This window comes from Siniperca chuatsi, linkage group LG17 (genome assembly GCF_020085105.1).
Source record: "Siniperca chuatsi isolate FFG_IHB_CAS linkage group LG17, ASM2008510v1, whole genome shotgun sequence".
Lineage (NCBI taxonomy): Eukaryota > Metazoa > Chordata > Actinopteri > Centrarchiformes > Sinipercidae > Siniperca > Siniperca chuatsi.
Window position 1 is genome coordinate 20629376 of NC_058058.1, and position 13799 is coordinate 20643174.

General features: G+C 40.7%; 1 protein-coding gene across 2 annotated transcripts in view; it reads left to right on the forward strand.

Moving 5' to 3' along the window:
- The window catches only part of LOC122865064 (growth factor receptor-bound protein 10-like), a 54288-nt gene continuing 40489 nt past the window's right edge, over nucleotides 1-13799 (forward strand). Inside the window, exons 1-3 of one of the 2 annotated variants that reach the window (XM_044173009.1) lie at nucleotides 1-309; nucleotides 3099-3206; nucleotides 10697-10790. In XM_044173009.1, the coding sequence (XP_044028944.1) occupies nucleotides 3156-3206; nucleotides 10697-10790 (145 nt within the window). In that variant the 5' untranslated portion in view covers nucleotides 1-309; nucleotides 3099-3155. Of the gene's footprint in view, nucleotides 310-3098; nucleotides 3207-10696; nucleotides 10791-13799 lie in introns of those variants that run through there. The other variant, XM_044173011.1, reaches the window with a different exon arrangement.

The following is a 13799-nucleotide window of genomic DNA, read 5'->3' on the forward strand; positions in this document are numbered from 1 at the left end:
GTGTGTGTGTGTGTGTGTGTGTGTGTGTGTGTGTGTGTGTGTGTGTGTGTGTGTGTGTGTGTGTGAGAGAGCGAGAGAAGAGTCAGCTGGTCGGAAAGTACAGGTTGAGATCAACGTATGTGTGCGTGTGTGAGCGTGCAAGGAAAGCACTTCGGGGGGACAAGGTGAGGACAATAGACCAGCGGACAGAGTTTTTGGGGGAAGCAGTTTGTGTGGAGATCCAGACGAGGACAGTCGAAGCGCGCCGGGTGCTACTCCGTCGTGAGTCCTGGAGACGATTCTTGAGCTGCGTCCTGCCCTATGATTAACGTAAGCACTTCGACTATTTGTTTGGAAACTCAGTATAGAACGCATATGGTTTAACTCGGTGTCAAACATGCTTCCTATAGAAGCTTATTGCTCATGCACATGGATGCAGAGGAGGGCAGACGCTTTTCAACTTACTTTACCAACGCTTTTATTGGCAGATATAAGACTTTACTGACATTTTTAGCTGTGACAGGAGATACAAAGTCACTGTACAAATCTAAAAGTCTGTCAAACCACTGTAGGTGATACAGCCCATGAAGAGATTGACATTTAAATGATACAGAACATGCATCTCTGGAAGAAAATATGGTGTCAATATTATGAAGATCACCAGCTGGAGCACAAATTTATTTTCTAACACTACACCACTGCAGTCATACTAAGACTGTATTGGTGATGGAAGACATAAATTGACATAACTCCTCCTCAACACACCAGTCAGTCTAGACGTTCCATCAGTGTCAATAAGCATCTGCAGTGATTGTTCATCTCATCACTAGATCTATACTTTGGTTTCTTCCACTAATTGCTACTTTGTAAAGGAGTTATCTGAACTCACAGCACATACAGGAACGGCTGCATCAAGGAGGATAAGCTGGCTGTGTGTATGTGTGTGTGTGTGTGTATTGATGGTCTGTCATAAAGCTCCATTAGCTGTGACTTAATGTAGGCTAATCTCTACATGCTGCTAAACTTCCTCCTTCCTTCCTTCCTTCCTTCCTTCCTTCCTTCCTTTCTGGTGCACAAAGAAGACAGGTCTGCTTAGCATCAGACAACATTAAGGCCAACAAGAGGCTCTGAATGGCAGACTTGTACTACTGTGTGTAAGTTACAGGTGCAGATCAATAGTATACCATTACAGACTGTTACTGGAGGTTGCAATTCAGTCCTTGTATTATTTTTAAGTCATAATCACTAAAAACCTGCTACTAAAATGCACTCAATGTCAGCATCTGAGTTAATTTGTACTTGGAAAGATGTAGGAGTGTGGCATGTTATATCCACACGCACACACTCTCACTTGTGGCATTATTAAGTTGCTCCATGCCCCATTTAATTCTCTAGATCTCCCTGTATGACCAGTAAAGCTGAATTACTCCCTTTCTCTACAGGAGGAACCACAAATGTCAGCAAATGTCAAGCAGTTGGAGCTTTGGCTTTGCTTTCAGGCTTATTAGCCACACATACGATCCGCCCCGCTTGCCCTTTTGGCCAGCAGTTTGATTGGTGGGAACACACGCTTAAGCCTATGCAAGAACATGTGAGATATAAAACCGGTTGCTGTAAAAAATAAAAATAAAAAGGTGTGCAACTATCAGTAGTGGAGAGGCTGTCTTTTCAATGTGTGTGCAACTGTGCACACACATTAAGACACAGATTCTCAGTCAGCAGAGCGACCTAAAGATAGCAGAGCCCCAGTGGAAACAGTAATTAGTGGGGTGAAAAGAAAGGGAGAGGGAAGAGATATTGTTTGAACCATCTGATATCTGTTATATAATGACCTGTACAATGGAGACATGCTGGGAGAGAAAGTGAAGAGAAACCAGCAGAGTCAAAGAGTGAGTTGAGCTATTTAGTGAGAGAGATGCAGAGTTCAGTGTGTGTGTGTGTGTGTAGATTCTGTTTGCCAAACCTTTGTAGGAAGCAGTATCGTTTGCAGCACTTCCCTGAAATTTGTATGTGGGCTGCAGAAATATCCATCTCAACAAGTCATTTCTTCCTTTGTGGAGCATTTGTATTTTTCTTGAATCGAGAGAAAAATCCAGTTTATGAGCTGGACATCTCTAAAATGTTATTGCAGCTTTCCATGAAATTGGGTGGGCAGATAGAAGTTGTTAAAGGGAACAGTCGATTAGATTTTGATGGTGATCTGGGATTTCCACCAACGGGCGAGTATAGGCTTTTCCAGCCAAGACAATGAAACAAATGGAGATAGAAATCTGATTCCAAAACGACATTATGCAGGCCCAAGGAACCTATTTGTCCTCATATTGAAGTGGTTGGAATCAATTTTGGGGTGTAACTTCAAGTAGGATCATTTTTTAACTTGCATAAATAACTCCTTCTATACAACAATGTAGCAAAATATATTGAATCAGTAGTTTTTATGCTCCAAGCAACATAAGACTCAATGCTGAACAGCTTGAAATGGAAATGTATTGGAGTGTGTATCCTCTCTACAAACACACAACTTCCCCCTGCTTACTCACAGCAGATAATGCTGCACAATACAGTGGAAAAAGCCGACTCCTATTTCAAGTTCCTTCAGAAAGGCTTTCCCCCTCTTCCCCCCTTTTGCCTTCCCCATCAGTCTGCAGGTGGTGAGTGGTCATGTGTTGCTAGCTTGGAGAGGGTTTCTTATTTAGTCTTAAGCCCCAGGCTTTGTTTGGGAACTGACGTGTGTGTGTGTGTGTGTGTGTGTCGTACACAATGGCTGTGTTTACACTGGATTCCGTGTGCACATGTTCATTCATGCATGCACATTCATTTGCACATGCAGGCTTTGTTTTCTCTTAAGCAGAGAGAGGGGTGTAGGGTTTTTGTCTTTAGGCCCACTAAATAGATATCAGTTTTACAAAGTTGTTGTTTAGCACGGATCACAACACTCACCTGGGATGGTTAGTCAATTTTGTTAATTCACTTACTTTGTGAGTTACCTCATTATCATCGAGTTCATTTTGTGAATTTGTTCATTTTGAATCTTCGTTCAGTCAGTTTAGTGATAGGTGCTTTCTTTCCTCTTTGTCATTCAGACTGTTTTCTGTGCTGTGTCCTTCCTTCATGTGCAGGGCGCTGGTGAGACCAGAGGGTGTCATCCTGTACAGAGGGAATACTGAAGGAACACCATGGCCTTAGCAGGATGCCCTGACTACTTCTTACGTCACTCAAACTACCAGGTAAATATTTTGTGTGTTGTATGTATGTGTGCTTGTCAGTGGTGGTGGATGGACACTACAGTTAAGAAAAGCTCATGCAGGACTACTGGTTAGACCTTTTTACTTTGAATATTTTGACTTAGTCATAGCAGGGAAAGCACAGGTGTAACTTTAACCATAGCTCCATTTCGTTTAGCTTTGCCAGTTGTGAGCCAGCATACACTATACCAATGCTCTCATTATCAATATAATTAGTTGCACCAGTGGCTGACAAGTCAAAATGTCTCCTGATTCATATATAAATCACTAACATATCTTGTAAAACAATTGGTCTCCCTACTTCCAACTTGCCAGTCCGCATTGACACTGCCACCACTCGCAAAGCACTGACCATTGCACACGACCCCTGCCACCCCCTCAACCCATGCTTCCCCCTCCCCCCCTCTGGCCAAAGATACATACGACCAGTCTGCAAAAAAACACGCTTTGGGAGGAGTTTTGTGCCCTCAGCTATATGTGCTTTAAATTGCCTGGGCACACTGTAATAAACTGTGTTGTTGTAATGTTTCTTGTTTATTTATACCTTGTTTTGAACGTTACTTTTGTACAGACTGTGAAAACAAATTTCCTCCTATAGAGGGCAATAAAGAATTAATCTGAATCTGAATACCACCTTATCGATAATCAAAGCAAAATGTCTTGATTATAGTCGTCCTCGTTGTTCTCGATGGGCCAACAACAATAATGGAAAAGTATTGTAACCAACTAATGACAGCAGGAAGTCATGCAAACCTTAACTGCTTTAGTAATAGAAGAATTGTTAGTATGTTTCGTACTAATGGATGACCAAGGGAAAATATGGAGTGAAACTAAGTTGAATGAATTTGATTTATGGAGGGAAAATAAACATGTTTGCTGATGCTGACCTTTATTTCAGTAAAATTCAACTTGGATCCTTCTTTATCAATTGCTGTCCCAATATTTGAAATTATTGATTAAAAACTGTGGGTTGGGGCATTAACTTTTTCCTCTTTTGAAGGGGGGTATGAAAGAAATAGTTTGAGAGCCACTGGCTTAGAGCTTGGGTTAAACAAAATCCTAACTTTTTAGGAGTTTGTCTGCTTGTCATTTTGCCCAGTATGTGAAAAAAACATCTGCCCAACATTCATCTGTGTTTTTAGTAGATCCTGCTGTCCTGTGTGCATGCTAATGCTAGAGCATAGTCTGTGTTTGCCAAGTAACTAGAGATGATTAGAATTATCCAAAGTGGTACCTTTTAGTTACAAATATTGGAACTTTTATTCTACAGCATTTTTATATTGTCCTTAAACAAACTGTTGGTCATTATCAGTCATGTGTCAAACTGACACTTGTGAATCCAGCTGTGGAGCAAAGTATGCTTATTTCCTGTGTAATTAGGAAGCTAAGAAACTAAGTTAGTTGTTAGCTAACTGCTCGCTAAACTCCGTTCAATGTAACAAGGGCTAAGCAAAGCAGTTGGTGAGTAAAATGTTATCATAATGGATAGAAATAATGGCAATATCTACAAAAATTAGAACCAGGTTGTTAAAAAAAGAAATAAGTGGAACAATCTGAAAAAACAACACTGACATTTTGTATGTCATGTCATGTATTCAACAGGCGCAGAGCTAAATTAACATTTATTTGGAATGTTTTTTGTCTTGTTTTTTGGCTGCCAGAGGAGTGTAAGTCCAATATTCTCTCCTCTTTATAGCACTGTTGTTGCCCCCTCCATCTCCTAAGAAATATATGTGGTTCTTTAGCTTCTAAATGCTCCGCTGTGTTTACAAGCTAGTCGCTAAGTTTGTCTGTCGTTTGGTGCTGGACTTTTAGCAGGTTTAATGTTATCAGAGATTTTTTGCTGAAAAACAGCTGCCTGTTGCGGCTGGACACGAGGTAGATGAGAGTGGTGTGAACCAAAACAATGAGCTGAAAGAGGCTAAAACCCTTTATACAGTTGAGGGAAACTGCAGAGTTGGTGATCATTTTCTGTGTGTTTTGTCATTATGAGTGACACTGTTTATTACATTTATTAATTCATTGTTAATATTAAAATGATTATCTTAAGGTTAGAAAAGGATTTAGGTTTGGTTTATGGGTCAAGACTGTAGTTACAGGAAAGTCCTTACAAGTATAGTTATACAAACCTCTCTGTGTATATCAACATGTGTACAGTGGCTCTGTGAGTCTACTTGCTTCACAGTGAATGACTCCCGGCCTAATTAGGTGAAATATGGCGTCTCTGAAACACAACAGACCCACTTCCACTGTCCAACTCCTGCAGAATGAGCGCTTTGTTTCTCAGCTCGGACTTTCTCCTCTCCAACCCTCCAGTAACTTAAAGAATTTGGCTAAAGAGCATCGTGGAGGTCTATAAATAGAGCACCAAACAAACAACAATAACAAGCTGTGGGCTTTGTTGTCTGACAGGCCTGAAAGCATAGGATTGATGATATGACGTCTTACTTGGGACGATGGAGATGACGTAGTCTCAGCTGCCTTATTCCTCTCAGTGGAGGTACAAAAATGCAGCTCCCTGCTAACCCAAACCATGGGACTGCTGAGCCCCTGTTGAGCTGCCATGAAGTTGGACTGGTTCACGTTAGCTTCCAGGAAAGGGTTTTGCACCAGTAAGACTGCAGTGAATAGTGAATTGAATCCCCATAGAAAACAACATTCCTCCACCCTGCATCTAGCGGAGAAAAAACAGAGTTTGATAGTTAGAGGGAGAGAAGTGGGTTACAACATTGCTGTGTGTGTGTATGTTATGTAAAGCTTGCCAGTTGACATGAGACAGCATGGCACACACACATACACACACATATATACCCCATGGAGTCTCTCTGTAGGCAGTGACTGTAGGTTTAGTGTGTATAGAAAAGGCGCAAATTAGCCCACTTTTCTGCATACTTACATAACGCTATACATAATGCCGGGCATGTTTGGGAATCTGGGCAGCGTTCCAGGCCTGTCTCCGAAGTGTGTGTGTGTGTGTGTGTGTGCGTGTCTGTCTGTCTATCTTAGTGAGAACTTTGGATATGTGCCAGAAATGTCTCAGAGAAAGAAGCCAGGAACTCTTGCTTTCTTCCTCTCTTTTCCCTTCCGTCTCCATATGTATGAGTGTATATTTGTTAATGTGCATACACATGAACTGCAGAGCACTAAGAAACCACAGTCTACAGACTCAAAGCTCAGCTGATTATGACTTTAACCGGTCAGAAGAGCAGAATGAAGCATGTAACAGATCCACTCCCCCGAATGTCAGTATTTGTGCCAACAGTCCTGAACATGTCTGTTCTGTCTGAGAACATGGACTACAGTTCTTTCTTTCTTTATGTTCTGAAAGGTCAGAGGTCAGCGGCTGCACACAGTGTACGCTGTAGCAATGGGCATGCTCAGTCTTGTGCTTGTGCTTTCGAGGAAGCGTAGCGAAGAGAAAGTATGTTGAAATGCCTAGATGTTAATGCTGTGGGCTAGAGAGTGAAAGGGGAGAAGTTTGCTCATGATGAAGAGATGTCAAGAGTAGTCATGACTATCCATTAACAAGAGCAACCCAAATATGTCAAGCTGATTGAAACTCCAGGCCTAAGATTTTCTCTACAAGTTATGCTGACTCCAAGAACCATGACATTGGTCCAAATAAATGAATCTTTAAGACTCCGAAATCCAGGACGTGAAATAACTCACTCAAACCCAAGAAAACTACAGGAGATTACTCTTTTTGACACTTTTTGGAACAGATACATTCTGGAAATCACCACGACACTAGGACAGAGAATCAAAGCAACCAGTCCTGTGGAAGAAAAGAACAAGCAGTTCAAAGCCAGCACCCTTGAACAAGATCTCTTTGCACTCCCTCCAACAACCGCTTTACACTGTTGATTGACCTGTTAAGGATTTTAAGAGATGTCGTTTGGAAGGAACTGTTCAAAGGTGGTTTTAGCACAGACTGTAGTTAATCCACCAGAATATTCCATCCTAAAAGTATGTTTAATAAGGCTGTCTCTGCCAAAGATACAAAAGCACCCCATTCGTCTCTCAAGAAGACCAGTAGTGTCGGGTTTGGGTGATCTCACAGAGAAACAGAAGTTTTGTTAACCATTATATATAAGGACTTTGTCCCCAACCTATAATTTTATGTTAAAAACAATACTCAGCTTCTAGTGTCATTTAGAATTTTTAGCCATGGCTCTATGGATGTCAGTCAGTTAGTTGGTCAGTCCACCACTTTATTCCAGACTGAAATATATCAACAACTATTGGATGGATTGCCATGAAATTGTGGACAGATATTCATGGTCCCCAGTGGATGATTCCTACTGACTTTGGCGATCCCCAGACTTTAGGTGCCACCAGCAAGTTGACATTTTTGGCTTTTAGTGAAATGTCTCGACAACTATTGGATTGATTACCATAAAATTTGTCATTACATTACATTTATTTAGCTGACATTCATGTCCCACTCATGATGAATCGTAACTTTGGTGATCCTCTGACTTTTCCGGTAGTGCCATCATCAGGTAAAAATTTAAATTTGTCCAATACTTTGGTTTATGGCTAAATATCTGCAAAACATAATGACATATTCCCATACTTGCTTCTGCTTAGTGCTAATTAGCATACTAACAGACTAAAATACTTGCTTAACATTAGCATGTTACTATTGTTCTTGTGAACATGTTAGCATGCTGACATTAGCATTTATAGTTATAGCAAGTTTTATATTTAATTTGATATTTATGTTTAAAAACTACTTCTTTTTTGATAAGGATAAGAAAAATGGCACCCAGTTTTGAACTTGTTTCTTTTTTTGAAGGCTGAAGACGTATTATTTTTTTCATGTTATTACCTAATGGAGATACATTGACTTCTAGATATTATTGACCCAGAGGTCAGTATATTATTGATCATAATCTTGCATGACCCCCCCCCCCGAAACTGAAAATGTTCTGTGACCGTAATGAAATTAACTGAACAACAAGTTGAAGATGGAGGAAATTCACTAAAAGATAATAAACAAGATTGGTTGAATAATGATGTTGTGAAACCTAAAACACAAGACTTGAGGACTGACTCACAAGCCATAAAACTTCAAGAAGAAAGCCTCCCTTCATCTAATATACCACTTGTACTCTTAAGACTAGTAATATCAAGAATGTTGTTTATAACTACTGGCTCATTGTGCAAAACAATCCACATCTGGAAAATACTTTTACTGAAAAACAAATGCCTACTTTTAAATTACTTTTAAGAAAGTGAGTTATTGTCTTTTACATTTGTCAGGTCCTGTCACTTCAGTACCTGGTTGACCATTGAGGTATCATCAGTGCACTCTCTTCAGTCTATAGAGTCAGAGAAAGTGCATTATTGGGAGTTCACAATGAGGTTTTTACGGGGAATGTAGCTGTTAAAGCTGACTCTTTTACTGCACTGTGCTGCTGAGGGGAAGGGATTTTCCCTGGGTTTACTTGTAGCTATATATTAACACTGCTGCTACTGATTTCTGTTACTAGAACTAGGACACTGACCTGCCTTCAACTCTACACACAGTGTACACAATTAGACTTTTATGTCCAGGATAAAGCAATCCCAAACCAGTGCTGATAGTACTGAAAGAAGAATAACAGACCCACATGGTCTTATGGCCATAATGTTTACCAAAAACAAAATTTATTTCCTCTTTGCCCTTATATTGATTTTGTCCTTTTTAAGTTTCTTCAAATTTAGGAAAGACATACATATTGTCTATGTACTTGTCCCAACTCTTCATTGTAGCTATATGATTCTTACACCCAAGTGAGTTGTCAAGATGCTGTATCTTTATGGCTGTAGCATTACATTTAATGTAAGCATGTCTTCTATATATGAATGCATCATTTTATCCACATTTCCCCATAATACAGCCTGACATATCTGATATCTTAAAGGAATAGTAAGACACTTACGCAAATACGCTTATTCACTATCTTGCCGAGAGTTACATGACAAGATCTATACCGCTCTCATGTCTGTCAAATTAGGCCACAACCAGCAGCCACTTAGCTTAGCACAGAGACTGGAAACGGGGGGCGGGGGACAGCTAGCTAATGGCTAGTTAAATCTCGTTTGTTTAATCTGTACAAAAACCAAAGTGTAAAAACGTCAATTAGCTGTTTTACGGGGGTTTATGTGCTGGATTATTTCTTAATTCTGAGTAGTTGCCTGGCAACCAGCGGAGACTCCAGGAAGTTACTGCTGTCAGCCAAGAAATAGTTTTTTAACATTCCATTTTTTGTACAAATTAACCAAATGAGATATATCATCTGAATTAGTGAGCTTTAGAGATGCTGGTAGCTGCATTTTGTTTTACCTTTGCACAGAGCCAGGCTAGCAGAGACAGATGACTGAAAAACGTCTCCTGTGTAGACACAGTGTAACTCTCCACCAGAAGGCGAATACACATGTTTCTTCACTAGAATTTAAAATAATATTTTATGGATTTGAACAGTGCTTGGCCAGCATCAGTTTGTAAAGATGGACCTACCACTAGATGCAGCAGAGTTTAAGAGGTTTGAGCAAGAGTCTGCTTTTCTGTATATTTGGAGTAATGCTCATTGTTGTTTGCATGTTGACTTGTATGTCTCTCACAGGATGAGTAAGATAGACTGTATTATCAGTGAGAGTTTAGTGGACACGTATCTCTAGCTAGTCAGCTCTAGCTGAAGCCTGCAGACTTTCTCTGTCAGTCCACAGGCCCTGCAGCCAAGTTGCCTTCCTTGGAAAGCTTTTGGCTGCTGCTTCTCAGAGCTATAAATCTTACTCTGGGCATTTATGGATGTTTTCGAAGCACCAAGGGGAGCTGCGAGTGTGTGTGTGTGTGTGTATGTGCATACATGCACAACAGGACCCCTGGCCACGAGCGGTTCCTGGAAGCAATGCTTCCGCGTTCTTCTTTTTCCTGGAAAAGGGAAGATAGAAAATTTGTTTGGCTTTTTTTCCCTCTCTTTCTCCTCTGCAGCTTTCTTGCCTTGAGGCTGCTTCAAATTAGACAATGTGTGAGGAACTTGGCAGTGTGTGCGTGCATCTCCAGACGTGTGAGATTGTATAAGTGTGCCTAAGCTGGTATGTTTTTGCTCTAAAAATGATTGATCTGTTGTTGTTTTTTTTTTAAACACACAAATCAGTACCTGATGCGGGTTTCACATGTATGAGTTTGAAACAAGAGTAAGTATGCAAGTGTTTGTGTGTGTGAGAAAGAGAGAGACCAAAAGGGCAGGGGGTCATCAAGTCACAGTGCCACAGGGTCAAAGTGTCACTGGTCTCTGAACTTGAGGCTTGATGTTCCTCGAGAGCAGCACCAACTTTTGTCTGACCCTCTGAACTCTGTGAAAATAACATGTTGTCTCATCCTTTACTGACATATATGACATCTTAGACCCACTGCATGGTTTTTACTCCATAGTCTTCGCCTTTATAAAAACAATCTTTCTTTTTTCTGCTTTTTCTGACAGGAAAGCATGGAGCGCACTTCTTCTCGCAGGCCTGAGGAGCTGAATGTTCCAGGCTTTCAGCGTTCGGCCAATCAAAATTTGCCACATCACCATGGTAACTCTCCTCATCCAACCTATGTCAGACATATTCAGGGACTTAAATCAGAAAATGTGAAATATTGTCATTATTCCCCTTCTCTTAATCTACTCTTTATGTTGTAAAAGCTGGATGTCACAGTTCTATCCATATTGGGATCTCTCCACAGCCAAAACGTGTTTGCTGGCCCACTGAATGCTCTTCCTGTCTTCTTAGAAATCCCCTCCTTTTCTTCTCTATCTCCATCTCCATCTAGTACATTGTCTCCCTTCATCACTGCAGGCTCTGCTCTCCAGATGGAGAGGTTATAGACAAGTGTTAAAGTGCCCCCCCTCCCCGCCCTTTATTTTAGTACTGCTCAGCACTTTTCTACAACCACCCCCTCCCAATACGCACACACATGCATTAGCCTGCTCCCAATATATTCCCAGAAATCCCTTCAGCCATCGTGGAAAGTCTTAGGAATCCTTTTGGAAAGCGGCCAACTTGAGGAGAGGTTGTAAATTCTCCCTCCCCGACCTTCTTTCTCCCTTGGGTTGGTGGTTTAGTGGATTGTCTGCTCTGCTGGTGTGTAGTGGTCATGCTCGTGTGAGAGTAGTAAATATGGCTTCACATGAATAGGGTGAGTGGATGGGGTATTTATATAGGCCTGTAGGTCACCCAGTGCCGGGCAGAGGGGAGTTTATACTAACTAGGCCATAGGTCTGTGGGGCAGGGTTGGAGATAGTAGAAGGGCATGCAGGTTCATGGTTCATACTCGAATACAGGCTGTGACACCACAGACGAGCCCAGAGTGATTAGAGGAGGTTTTCTACAGTCACACAGTTCCTGTTCTGTTCATTTCTGGGCCCATTATTGTTGGTCCTGTACAGCCTTTTTCTTATTCTCAGAGATAATCATCAAAACTTAGATGATATAACGTCAAGTTGTGTAATTTCCACTGCAGAAGCAATGGAGTCTAATAGTGATGTCTAATAGTGAATATTAGTGATGTAAAACATTTGCTTTGGTTGGGCAGTCCATCAGAATGAAATGCAAGAGCTTCTCTAAAGAGCTAACTGATAACTCAAAGAAAAAAATGTGACTTTTTTTCTAACATTCAAGTGGTGGATACCAATTTGTCCAACAATTGAAGTCTCAATATACCAGAATGCAATGCAGAAAACTTGCCTTTTTACAGCTGGAAAAACTTTTGTACTTACATTACTCCTGCTCTTTTCACCTCTTCTGATTGCAGCAATTCCATATCTACTTTATGTTACTGGAAAAGCACTAACTGAAGTAGAAGTTGATGATTCAGGTTGGGGGAAAATAAAGTACAAGTAAAATAAATTACAATCCTTTATCATAAATAACTCATAGCTTAGAACTGGTACCTGGTACTTTTTTTGGTATCACCTTGGTCGAGGTTCCAAGCAAGCTGAGCTGATACTAAAAGGTGGAGTTAAAACACTGCAGACCACTGATTGGTCAGAGAGAATCGTCACTAGAATCATCATTTGCGCAACACGGGACACATATCCGCCATTTTTGTGTCACGGCAGTCTCATGTGGCGGCGCTATGACAATCAGCTAAGAATCCTGCCTACATTGAGGGGTTACTATCTGCAGTGGAAAACAAAATTGAGAAAAGTACCTGATACCAAAAGTGAGTCGAGCTGAGCTGTACCAGGCAGTGAAAATTAGGCTGTAGATGATACAGCGTAAGAGTAGCTGAGGGCATTACGTTAAAGTCATAGACATTTTACAATGTCCTGTTGTCAATGTACTGTAGATTTGTGTACAGTTGTCCAAATATTTAGCCATGTTAATAACATACATCACTGAACAGTAGTTAGTTCTTGCCTCATGCAACGTCAGTAGTTAATGTTCAATAACAAGCAGACACCAGTTATAGGAAATAATAAGACTATATCTGAATAAATGAATGAGATGACTTCAGTGAAAAAGAAAGAGTCAAAGACACCCAGCCAGTTGCACTACAGAGAAACATCAACATCAACCTCACTGACGGATGTGCTGTATATTTAGATCATGCATCATCATCTCAGGTTACATGCCCTTCATTTATGCTAGGCCTGTCTTTTTGATGATCTGATGACACGTGTCTTGATACATACCATGGTGTTGACTGCATGTAAGCCAACCAATATACTGTACCCGATTTAAATGTGAATACACTCACTGACAACAAAAATAAGAAATTGTGATCTCAGTAGAGTATAAAAGGATTTGTTGCAGCTGATACATTGGATGCATAAAACCATAGCAAAAAGATACCTATGCAAAATGTACCAAAGTTCATTGCAATGTTTATAACTGGCATATTTTTATTGCATATAACGGAACTCAATTTCACTTTGCCTTTGAAAACCTGAACGTTCAGCTCTCTTCTCTGACCTCTAGACTGCCATCAGAGATCGATGATTGCAGGTTGTCGTGGCCAGGGACAGAGAGCACTCATTCGGTGTATTCTGGGATCTTACAGGAATGAATTGGCCGTGGTTGTATGGTAGGTTTTGTCACAGTTAGTAGAAGACAGGAAGGAGAAGACATATTCATGCTATATGTCCTCTGGCTTCCCCGACTGAAGCCAGCACTGCAGTGTGGGCCAAGCCAGCAACGGCAGGAGGGAGAGGAATGCCAATGATAGCATCATTATCCTCTTAAAGCTGCACTGGGCTACATTTTTATGTAAAACTCCAGCCAGCTTATCAGCCTTAATCACAAAGTGGTGCTACAACAGAGAAGAGCTGCAAGAGAGAAAACCTTCCTATTATCAAAATGAAGATGATGGAGGATATTTTTTTACCTTAATAAAATATTGGTCAAGTGTAACCACTTGAAAGAAATCTGTGTATAGAAAGTGACAAGTTTGAAATTTGCGGCCTGTCCAGAGAAAGCTAGACTTGCCAAGGACAACTGAACCAATGATTCTTCACTGCCTCCTCTGCTTTCAGAGCTTATGTTTTTTTGTTTTTTTTTAAGTAACTCCCACAGAGCCAGCTCGAACTAGAGCTATTACCA